This window comes from Vanellus vanellus (genome assembly GCF_965231255.1).
Source record: "Vanellus vanellus genome assembly, chromosome: 3".
Taxonomy (NCBI): Eukaryota; Metazoa; Chordata; class Aves; order Charadriiformes; family Charadriidae; genus Vanellus; species Vanellus vanellus.
In genome coordinates, this window is record NC_138907.1 from 74,694,525 (window position 1) to 74,706,840 (window position 12,316).

The 12,316-nt window shown below is 41.5% G+C and overlaps 1 protein-coding gene across 1 annotated transcript in view; it reads left to right on the plus strand.

Annotated features, from left to right (window-relative positions):
* The window catches only part of FRK (fyn related Src family tyrosine kinase), a gene marked incomplete at both ends in the record, with an annotated part of 53,153 nt that extends 41,064 nt beyond the window's left edge, over positions 1–12,089 (plus strand). Inside the window, 4 exons of the mRNA XM_082481636.1 lie at positions 2,330–2,488; positions 7,488–7,669; positions 9,854–10,019; positions 11,875–12,089. Coding sequence (XP_082337762.1) covers positions 2,330–2,488; positions 7,488–7,669; positions 9,854–10,019; positions 11,875–12,089 — 722 coding nt within the window. The remainder of the gene's footprint in view (positions 1–2,329; positions 2,489–7,487; positions 7,670–9,853; positions 10,020–11,874) is intronic.
* Between the last annotated feature and the right edge of the window lie 227 nt (positions 12,090–12,316).

Consider the following 12,316-nt stretch of genomic DNA (forward strand, 5'->3'; position numbering starts at 1 on the left):
TATTGGAAGTTGTCGTATGTGAAAAACATGTTGTTTGGTTTCAGTTTGTTGGAAGAAGTTTATAGCATGATTAAACTGAGAGATTCCTTGTAGGCAAACTTTGATGATGGGAACAAATCAGACTGTCATTTTCTATGGTGTGAAGAAATCCTGTATAATGATCCATAGAGGGCAGGTGATTTGGTAGACCCCAAGTTAGCAAATACTTTATACTTTTTAGGATCAACATGTCAAATTTTGGCACTGATGTTAAATCACTAGTCATGCTTATGCATTTACCTTTGAAAGCAGAATACCTCACACCATGCAGCTTCTCTGTAGACTGTAGTATGATTTCCACGACAAATAAGTATATCTTGAAAAGAATAAGCAAATAGACCATAAAATTAAGTCAGTATCAAAGTGAGTCCAAACCATTTAAAGATACCCCTAGGCTTTTTTTTTTTTTTTTTAATTTGAGATTGGTGGAAAGTTCAAATAAAGTTGTGAAGATTGTGCTGTTCTAAACAGGAAAAGGACATAGAGTTAGCATTACAGATATTTGTTTTTTTCCACCTGACTGTCATAATATCTGCTTTATCCAGACCAAGTATGAGTCATTTACTTTTCATGCAGGCCCCCGCTTTCCTCTGACAGTGACAAAAGGAAATGGGTATAGCCTGTACCTGTTGAGATGTATTATTGGCTGCTATCCATTTATTGATGGCATGGAAATCCATTGCCTTTCACCATCGCTCCTAATGGCATTGTATAAAATATTGTAAAATTGGGCCCTGTGGGATTGCCAAGGAAGGTATGAGGACTCCGAAGAGAGATGTACCTGTCCCTTGCAATAGTCTTTGCTCTCAGAAGTTGCAATTTCAAGTGGCTGTTTTTTCATAAAGTCTACATCAGAAGCATTTCTGAGTCATTCCTCTCGCATTGATGTACTCATTGCTGTGTTTTGGGAAATAGGTTGGAGCACTTCTCAAGAGCAGCATTCAAGGCAGGTGTAGAACAGATTTTCTGATGGAGTTTTATTGCTGAGCCATTTAGCATCCTCCCAGCATTTCACTTCATTTAAACAACCATGTTTGGAACAGAGCCAAACTCCCAAATGAACCTCGTTGGTTACCTAAATGTTAAAAAACCATAAAATAAAGACTTTTATTCTTGCAGCCTTAGCTTCTCAAATGACTCAGTCTGCTTACACTAAGAAAAGAGTTTTTTTTTAAACATGGCGTAGAGCAGACTAGACTTGGGTAGATTTTTTCCTCCCCAGCCTTCACTGTAATCTTTTCTTAGTGAAACTATTCTGATTTGGGAGGCAGGAAACATTTGAGTAGGCGGATAATTTCACATTTGTAACAAGTATTGTGTAGTAGATGTTATTCACCATCTTCCTCAAACATCTGAGAATATCTGAACACTACTGGATCATCCACAGACAAAGCTTTTCTTCCTTATTTGTGCATGTATTTTTCTAATCAGTCCCCTATTCAGAATGTATGAGCTCTAATCTTAAATTTGCCACTGACTTTAGCTCCCTGTGCCATTTCTGTATTGTTTCTTTGACATGGTTTATGCATTGACTCACTGTGTATACGAATAGGACTAGAGGTGTTATGACCCTATGCAACACTTAAAAAGTTGGGATCATTAGCTGTTAAGATACTTCTACATTTAAGAGAGTGCAAAATTACTGTTACATCTGTGCATACATTGGTATTTCTAATAAGGTTGTTCCAGATCACTATGATAATATTTGTGTATATATATTTGTATGTTATGTGAACGTTAGAAATAGTTATTTGTATTTATGTATATAAAATGCACACATCTACTCCTTACGTGCTAAAGTGATTTCAATGCTTTCAGACTTTGATTGCTGAAGCAGAAAAAAGAGCACAACAAATTCTAATTGCAGTGCTATTTTTCTGTCCAAAGTTTTATGTTCATTACCTAGGCCCTCTTACCTCAGTTCCTGGCCATTTCATTAACCAGTCGTAACATAATTGTTTGCTTAAATTATATCAGTTAAAATTCTAGCTTCAATTTTTTCTACTGGGGGGGGGGGGGGGGGGGGGGGCTGCAGGAGGTTAATTTTAGCCTTTATATTTCTGGTGGCTGGAACACATATGTTCTCTGTCCCCGCACAACTGGCATATTTCGCTCATTAACTGTTTATTTCAGCTGCACTGTCTGTTTTCTGTGGGAACAGTGAAGATTTGAGATGCTAATGTACTTTGAAAGACAGAAAACAATCTCAGTTATTCCCTTAAGACTGCCAGGCTGGTAGGAAGGCCTTTAATAACCTGAGCTTATGTTTTGTTATACGCTGTTGTTTCAGGTTCAATGGATCCAAAGGACTTTCTGAGGGAAGCACAAATAATGAAGAACTTGAGACATCCAAAGCTTATACAGCTTTATGCTGTCTGTACTTTGGAGGACCCAATTTATATTATTACTGAGCTGATGAGATATGGAAGTCTTCTAGAATACCTTCAAAGTAAGCAAATGACTATAAACTAATTTCAAGGGGTGCCACAGCTGTCAGTTTAGTAAATACACTAACATAAAAGATAGAAGAAAAACACTCTGGTTTAATATAAAAGCTACATTATTTTTCACATGTAGGGATGAGAAAAGAGGAAAGAAAGAGGTATATGAATTTTTGACATGCCGAAGTCTTTGAGAAGCGGGAGAGAATAACATTCACAGTTTGATTCTTGCCTTATAATGACCCACATTTTTCCACACATTTCTATGAGTAGATGGGAACGTACACCGACAGAATAAAAATACAAGCATGCAGAAGGATAGGTCATCACATTTGACATGAAATAGAGGCACTTCCACAAAATGTACTTAACAGCTTTGAAATCTATTACCAAGCAGGGATAGCCTTTCACTGTGAATTTGTCCCTTGCCTATCGCATCAGGGCTTTTATCTCAGCAGCACTTCAAAGTGCTCTTTTGAAGGCAAATAATAATTAAAAATAAAGTTGTACAGCCTGGAACAGACTAGCATAATGATTGCACTTTCAGTTCACCCCTGCTATAGAGAAATGCTTGATTCTAGTGTTGTTACCTATTTTCAGTTTAGCAGATGTCTCGGAGATGCTAAATGTCTCCAAAGCTGTAATGATCTCTTGAAGACAAAACATTTGCTGTGATTGTCTTGCTAAATCTCTTCTCTGTATCCAGTCCTTAAGGCAAAGCCCTGTGAAACAACACAGACAGCATTTACCATGACACACGCCTTCCCCCATCTTCTCTGTGGAACCATTTTTTATGTGAGGCTCAGTCAAGGGATGATTACAGCTGAAGAAATCTCTGGTAGAGGGACAGCTCCACCAGGCACCACCCAGAGAGATACTGCAAGACCCTTGGGCCAGATCATCTAAAGTTCTGCAGGCATTTAGTGGCCAGAGCTAGGGAGGCACAAATTTCCTTTAAATTCTCATCTTTGGTGCCTTTGTGTGCCAATTGCTGCTTATCTGATTGAAAGATCCTGGCGCATCGGGCAATGGTTGCCATGCATGGAAACATTTATTGCACCGGAGAAGCAGCTCTGACAAAGCCGGGGTGAGTCCCAGCTACTGCAGAGGTGAAAACTGGCCTCTTTGTGCACGGAGTACAACACATCCAGGACACAGCAGTGTGCCAGCACACGCACAGCAGCTGCCCTTCCCAGGCAGCCCATGTGTGCAGCCTGATCTTTCCCTAAGCACTCGTTCCTGTAGCCCTGCATCGAGGAGGCGGCGGAAAGTCGGTTGTTTTCCAGGCAGCCGTCAAGATAACCATACAAATGGCCAGTTGGAACCCAGCCTAGCGGTATCTCTCCTTGTCTGATGGCCTATGCACAGGGGCATAAACAGAACTAAGAGGCGGAAGGCAGAGATCCAGGTGCTTTGATAGGTATTGGTCAGAGAAAAGTCATTGCTGACAGTGTAATAAGAAAAGAGGTCTGAAGCTTGTGTAGGGCTCTGTGACTGGAAGTGATCTCTATCGGCTGGCGGCCACTGCACAGCTCCTGATAAGCATTCTTGAGACACAGCCACTGCACGAACACGGTAAATATTTCCAAAAGGCTGCTGCCTCTGTGTGCACTATGGGCAAATATGGCAAACTAGAACAGAGGGAAAGTCCAGAGGTTTCTTTGTTTAAATTTCCCCTCCTAGAAATGCATGGTATGCTTTTCCAGCTTTAAAAGTCCCTAATTTTTCATGCATAGTGACTATCGCATTCCGCCATAACAACAGCTACTTAATAATGATGGGCACGTGAATTCCCTGTGCACCCTGTGAATGTACTTTGGGATACTTCTTGATGAACACTGGTATGCAGAGTTATTGAGCTGCCACCGGTATGAGAAAAATGCAACTGAAAACTTCTCTTTGTTATTGGATATGAATGAAATTGTCGTAAATGTATGAGTGTTTTTATCAATTCTGATAGACCTGTGGCTTGTTCTGGCAGGGACGCACTCTTGAAGTTCGGTGAATTATTACGGAGGCAATGCTCTCAACTGGGGAAAGCGCTGATTATTTATTTATTTATTTATTTATTGTCAAGCATCTGTCAATGAGAATATTTGGCTGTCTTTCCTATATGAGGTATCATGATTGATTGCTTAGAACAAGGTGCAGACCCTAAGCCTTCTGTAATATTTTTTCTAATAAATTTTTCATATAAGGGTGATAGTATTGTCAAAAAATATTAGTAAAAAAGGACATGGAGGTGCTACATTTTCTTTATAGGATTAAAAAAAAATCCATGGGAAGTTTTTATAAATTCACCAGTAGTGCTTGGTTTTGAGTGTGGAAGTTATATTAACTTTGGCTTTTTGTTGTAGTTTTTCCTTCTTTAAAAGACTTTAAAACAAACTAAAGCACAGGTATACCCATCTGAATACAGATGGAAACTCTTCTGACCTGCTCTCAACCAGCCAGATGGGAGCTGGCTCTGGTCTGGAAACCGTAGTTGTACTAATGCAGTATTGTGCTTGAACTTGCATGATTTGGCTGGCCCAACCTGGGATTTTGGAGTTAGAGTCATAAATCTTTATGAGACAACCATACATGATTTTCACGTCAGATCCCAAAGAGACTCATGCTGCTTCTTGGTGCACAGTTTGCGGCTCCTGATCAGCTCAGGCTCCTCCTTAGATCTTTCCTTTCTTTAGCTCCAGAACAGCAGCAGTGCAGAACCAGCCCCCAGAGAGAAACCCTCCAAGAAATACTGCAGCAGCCAGGGCAATGGTGGCCTCTTCCCCTCCCTCAGCCCACATGCGAAAGCCAGTAGGTCAGCCTGGTCTGGGGTCCCAAACAGGACCCAGACTGGAAGAAACAGTCTTTGGGCTGCACCTCCACCATTAGATGTGGATCTCATCCTTGTCCTTCAACACAATGTACCTGTGTGTCCAGCAGGGAATAAGGCAAGGGAGGGTTTAGCAGCTCTAACTCCGGTTCTGCACTGAAGCAGCTCTTTAAACACAAGGCTTATGAGTCATGCTTTCTTGCCATGACATTGCTGTGTTCTGCCTCTTGGAGCAAGCTTGTTTCAGGCCAGCCCGGAGCATGGGCAGAACAATGACAAACCTGTGCTCAAGTCTGTCTGTTTTCACCAGGAGGTAGTTCACAGCCTGTGCCGATGAAAGAGCAGTGTGAAAGGGAACATGGAGAGAGGGATTTTAAACTGAGTCACACAAGCTAGTTTCCAAACCCCAAGTACTCATGCAAGGTACTTGTATGTATTTAGTTATTTTCTGATTGAATACAACAGAAGCATTGTTTCCGGATTTATATCTTTATCCAGCAAACTGAATAATAAATGTTGATGTCAGACAGTTATCAGAACTGCAAAACTTCAGAGTGTTATATTATTCTGTGGCCTGATGATGGATTTTCTTGATAGTTAGGCCATAGATTTTCATATAGCCTGATTTTTCTCCCTCTCTTTTAAAGGTCAAGGCAGCTACTAAACATATGTGTGGGAGAGGAAAAGGCCTTCCGAGTCAACAATAGAAGTAAATAATCTTAGTGCCTGATTATCATGACAATGAGTTTAGCCTCAAAAAAGGAAGTAGGACAATACACATACGGGCAAATGTAATCATTTAAAATTCATTTCTTTTACCAATTCATCTCAGAACATTCAGATGAGCAGGAAATTCAAGGCCTGGAGATTGCAGAATAGATTATTAAACAAAGGAATTTCACGCTCTTCATAAGGAGTGATTGCTAGGTTAGGTCAGATAAAAGGCCAGAACTGGAGCAAGCTATGCAAAACAATGCTAGGACACACTTTCAGTACAAGTAAATTCAAATTAGGCAACAGAAGACTTCTAGCTACACGTTTTATTTCTTCAACACAGAAGCAGTAAGGAAAAGTCACAATCCTCAGTGAGAGGGGAGAACTACCAATAAACGTAGCAGCAAACACTCAGCTTTTTGATACTGTTAAGATTCTGAAATAGAAAATTGAAACTGTTTTGAGTATTAGGGGCTGCAGAGGTAGACGGTATGCTTCAGTGCTGAGGTGTTTGGGTCTGGGTGACAGTGATGCTTGAATATAACACTGATTTGGTTTACCTAGATTACCTTGGGGTGTATATTTTTGCTATGAGGTGTCAGCTGTCCCCCAAATGCCACAAAGACCCTGAATTTGAATTTTAATGGGTGATATCCCAATGACTTTTTTTGGGGGGCACCTGTCTTACTATTTTTGCCTGCGTTTTTTTCATGGCCTAAGGCTCTTTCCTTGATTTGTGAAGGCAAGTTGCTCTGCTCAAAGTTCTTCTACTACTTTGTTTGAACAGCCGGTCTTTGATTGCCAAATCTCTATTTCTGGGACTTGCTGATCTTACAGTGGGGGAATGGCACGCACATTGCTTCAGAAAGTTCTACAAGAGAAGCAGGCAGCTTGAAAGCAGCTCAAGGAGTCCTGCTGTGGACTAGCAGCAACAGAGATAACAGCGTGAAGCAGTCAAGTGGACTGGAAAGTGAAAATGAGAGTTACACTTGACAGCAGATGGTATATTTCCTAGTAAGAATCATTGCAGAGCAGGCAACGAGGCTAATTTTGTGCTTTTCCATCTTTAGTCAGCTTTGGCTACACCCAGTGAGTACTGACATTAACTCTTAGTCACAGTTTAGAACGGGTTATGGACTTGTCAGAAAGGCAAACATCTGCATCGCTATTAGTAGATACATGCTGTTTTCCTTGGACTTTGTCAGCAGCTCCTTCCAGGCCTAGATCAGCTGCTGCATTTATAGTCCACTCTTTTAGAGGAGATGGGACAGGCATTGTTACTCAGTTGTCGTGAAATTGGCTGTATGACTTTAAGTAGCGTCATTCTCTAACCTCTTTAGTCAGGCTGTTACTTTATTGGATTGCACGGTTTTGTTGATTTGTGGTGGCTATTTGAACCAGTCAGCTGTTACGTAATTTATGTCTGAACGCCGTAAATATTATGTTATCCTTGTCGTCTTCTTTTTAAACAGAAGATGCAGGCTCCCAAATCTTCCTGCAACATCAAGTAGACATGGCTGCTCAGGTGGCTTCTGGGATGGCTTACCTCGAATCCCAGAACTATATTCATCGGGATCTGGCAGCCAGGAATGTTCTTGTTGGTGAACACAGCGTTTACAAAGTGGCAGACTTCGGACTTGCCAGAGTTTTTAAGGTGGGTTGTGAGAGGGTGAATTGGCTCTACTTTAATTCTGGGGAGCAAGGTAGAGGAGGTCAACTAAAGGACAAACTGTAGTCTCTGAATTGCTGGGTTCAGGCAAAAGACATGCCCAGGGAGAGAAGGACCCCTAACATGTATCCTCTGCCTGCATTGTCCCAGGCAAGGTTAGAAGCTGGTCTGTGCCTTTGCGTCAGCCTGAAGACAGCATCCCAGTGTCTGCCTCCCACTCAGCCACCGAGGAAGGAGCCCGGCAAGCAATACCCTCTGCTGCACAACCTTTATCCGCCACACTAGTGTCTGCCACATGGAGAGAGATCACAGGCATGATGGCAAAATTATATTTCTGATCCTGTAAGGGGAGGCATATAAAAATGTATCGACAGCTATTTTCTCCTTGCTTGCTTCCCCACTGCCTCCATGATGTTTGTGAGTGCAGGTAGTAATCATAAAAGGACCTTATTCCTCTCCCCGACTAACAGCAGAGTTCATAAAGTGAGCTCTCAGAGCTTTAAATCTGATGCAGTTTCAAAAGTCCTTTGCCATTGCACTGTTCTTTTGTTTTTCTCTTGCCCTTGAGGATGTGGAATGCCGAGTAATGCTGACCAAGATCACCCTAGGAAAGAGCTGTGGTTTAGAAATGAGATTTCCTACCTCTGAAAATGATTTGATCAGAGTTGGAAAGATTTGATTTGCCATATTTTATAGATTTCAATATGTAATCCACAATTTCTGAGGTTTTACTATTGTTTTTATTGATTTATGGTCTTGCACTGAGAAGGAAAAACAGAGAAAAAAGCCCTCTGCTTCTCGTTTGTTTTTCTCCATTCAAGCAGCAGAAATTGAAGATCATAACAGAGTCGGATTTATTACACACTGAAATACAGAATAATGGCTTGACAATGGCATCAAGAGACTTGGAAGTGCTTTTTGCTTAATTTTGATTCTTCTAGTTATGCATAAATTCAGATTGCACATTTTTTAACATGAAAAAAATATATTTTTAAATGAACAATGCTTACAATGGATATTTCTCCTCTGTCCTCACTAGAGAGGGTAATAATTTACAGCTGTTGACATTTCTTGTTAAAACTGAACTTTACTAAAATACTCTGTCATAGAGTCATCTTGGCAGATGTTCTTAGGAATATTCTGTCTCTTAAGCCAAAGCAGCAACACGTTCACATGCAGAGATCCCAGAGGAGTAGGTGTGAGAAATGAAATCTGTATTTCTATATGTGTTAATTAGCATAGTGAAATCATTTTTTGTTTCTAGAAATGAGTATTATGGTCAAGACGCCAACTGTATCAGTATGTAGATACAAAACACTATCAACCAGTCTTTTCAAAACTATAGGGCATTACAGCTGGGAACCGTACATTCTGTATTAAAAACAATCAAACATACAAAATCTTGTACACATTTGCCTGGATTTGCATGTGAAAAACCTGACCGAGGCTTAGATGTGACTGTTGTACATTAAATTGCATTTAGGAATTAAAGAGAGGATGAATGTTCACAAAGTTTAGATGTCTGTGCTATAAAACTGTAAGGACGCAATTCTACAAATTTGCAAGTAAATGATTTTTCTTTTTCTATGTGTCTTTCATCTTCACTTTACATGAATTAATAGGACCCACTGTAAGCTAATACGTTAATTTGAATCACTTGGAGTTTGTGCTTTGGTCCCTGAAACCTGCATAAGTGATTGTTATCAAAGTCAATGGCTCTTCAACACCGCAATAAATCACAGAAGAAAGGTTCCGAAATTCATTAGGTCTTGCTCTCGCCTGCTCTGTTTACTGAAGACCAAGCGTGGAGCCGTTTGGTCTCTAGCGTCAGCAGGATGCTTACACTGCCACTCCTGACAGACTTTTGAAATCTTGCATGCCAGGTCCAGAATTCACAGTAGCAGGTCATAATTAATCATGAGCCACTCCAACACTGCGTGCTCACTTGAAATGATAAATGCTTTAGAACAGCCTCCGATGAACAGTAGCATTTCTCAACGGTGAAGTCCAATTCAACAATAGACTTCAGAAAGCGCGTGCTTTAATACCATGAAAGGCAAGTGCTTGGCTAAAAGAGGATAAGATTAAGCACATGCTTAACTTAGGTGCTAAAGTGCTTTGCTGAAGCAGATCTGAAATCAGGCTTGCTTTGTTTTTCACCCATGACAGGTAGAAAACGAAAACATATATGAAGCTAGGTATGAAACAAAACTCCCAGTGAAATGGACAGCCCCAGAGGCAATCCGCTACAACAAATTCAGCGTTAAGTCAGATGTCTGGTCATTCGGAATACTCATGTTTGAAATAATCACCTATGGGAAGATGCCTTACGCTGGTAAGTGCTTTTACCTAAAGAAGATTTCTAATGTTTTCTTGCTTTAAGAAAGACACAACAAAAAAGTTGATTGCCTGTATAATGGGCACGTTAAAGGGTTAAAACTGTAAATACAGAAAGAAGGCTGTTCAGAAGAGGTCCATTTAGTGGCTCAGACCTTCTGGCTGCCCCAGGCTCCCTGGAAGCTTTCCAAAGGCCGTGATTAGCAGCCATTCAAGCTTCCTCTCGCTGGAGTCAACCCGCATTGCACAGACACCTAAGCCAACTGGCTGTTGCGCTCCAGCATCAGATCAATGATGCCAATTCTTGGAATGTGGAAAAAAGGGAAGGTTTTTCTGTCCCCCATCCTGCTCTTGTTTTTTTTTTTTTTTTAATTTATTTTTATTTTTAAAATTTTTGTTTTGAGCATATCTCGTGGAAGAACAGATTATTATGTGTGAATTGCTGCACAGGCACTTCAGGAAGAAGGTGTCTGAAAAATGAATCAGGGTGTTTTTACCCTGTTCTCTCATATTTGACTATTGCAGCGGAAAGTCTTCATAAAGAGAAGGATCACAAGAATTACTAATAAAATATCACCAACCTCAAAAGTAGATTTAATGGTATGAGAGCAGCTATTATTCCTAGCACTGTGAGAAATGCTCGAGGAACTTTGGCTCCAATAATGCAAGATATCAGTGAGATGATTGACTGTGATTCATTTTGTGCTGGTGAGGAGAACACAAGGAAAGGACTAAAGCAAAAAAAAAAGTTTTGCTGCATCCGTACAGGCCTGAGGGATGGTGTGTTCTCCATAAACTACATTTCACAGGGTCCCAAACTGGTATTTCCTGTAAAAGGAAAAATTGATTTTGCTTTTTGATTCCCCCCCTCACCTCCAGTGAAAACGCTCTGAAAAAAAAACCCACAAAGAACACCAAAGCCAAAAATCCTCAGCTCTTTCTAAAATAAACTATAGGTGTGTGCATATGCACACCTCCTTCCCCCCCCCCCCCCAATCAACTATTCAAGTATAAGTAACACCGTGATTCTCAGTATTGTCTGCAAATACGTTCAGCGTTATCCCTTTGCAAAGGCACAGTTTACCTGTAACTTTACAGTAGAAAATGTCCTTTTGCCATGGCTATTTGCTTACTTGGTATTTCTTTCAGCAGTTTGTCCTCAGTAATCAGCTAGGAGAAGAGGTTATGTTGATACATGGTGGCAGTGGGTAACGTACAGAGAAAACACCATTTGGAGATCTAGGGCAAAAAAGTAAAGATTATGCAATTCAGGATTTAATTTGAAGAGCAGAAAATGAAAAGGGAATGGGACGATAGTCTTAATATATAAAGGCACAGAAAAGGTAGGGGAATGGTTTCTTCTCCGTGACTCGTGGTGGCAGATAGGCGGGATGCCATCCCACAGCTGCACCAGAAGAAACTTAGGGCTGACATTAGGGAAAACTTTCTAAATGTGAGGAAAATTCAGCAGCAGGACAGATTTTCTTAGGAGATTTTGGAGTCAGCAAGACTAGAGGGATTTAGGAACAATTTAAGTGAAACAGATGTCAGAAAAATTTCGGCAAAGCCCAGGTGGCGGAGGAAAAGCCTCGCACCTAGACGAACCCATTTGCTGTGGCTCTCAGGTGGGGTGAGGGCCTGGGAACTGCTGGAGGTGGGTTTTAACTGCTGGTTTGGGATCCTCCAGTGACTCCTGTTGCAGTGGAAGGGGACATGTTGAGGTCAGCCCTGTCCTCGTGTGCCTCACGGGGAGACATCCCGTTGCCTTGCCTGGTTAAGAGAAAGGGACATGCAGCATCACTAAGTAGCTCCTGAGTAGTCTGACGAACTCCTTCCTTTCGGCTTGTTTGCAGGTATTGCAGGGCACCAGGTGATCCAGATGCTGGACAATGGATACAGGCTTCCTCAGCCGGACACCTGCCCAGCGCCGTTCTACCAGCTGATGCTGCAGTGCTGGAACGCGGAGGCAGGCGGGCGGCCCACCTTCGAGGCCCTCTGTGAGCAGCTGGAGTGCTACTTTGAGATCAACTCCACTTCCTATGCCCCGGCTCTGCATGTGGTGAAATGAACCCCCACAGCAGGGGCTGAGAGACAGGCAGCAGCCAACATGGCTGAAGGCGAGGGGGCTGTGAAATCAGGCTAACCTCCCACGTGGAGATTATTAGGGGGTGCTGAGGGATTCTGGTACATTTTCATCCCCGTGCTGGTACTCAAAGACACCTAAAATTTTTGCTGCTGGCAAGTGTCTTGCAAGACTAAGCATCAGGAAAGCTGGAGGGGTGTGGGCATCTAAAA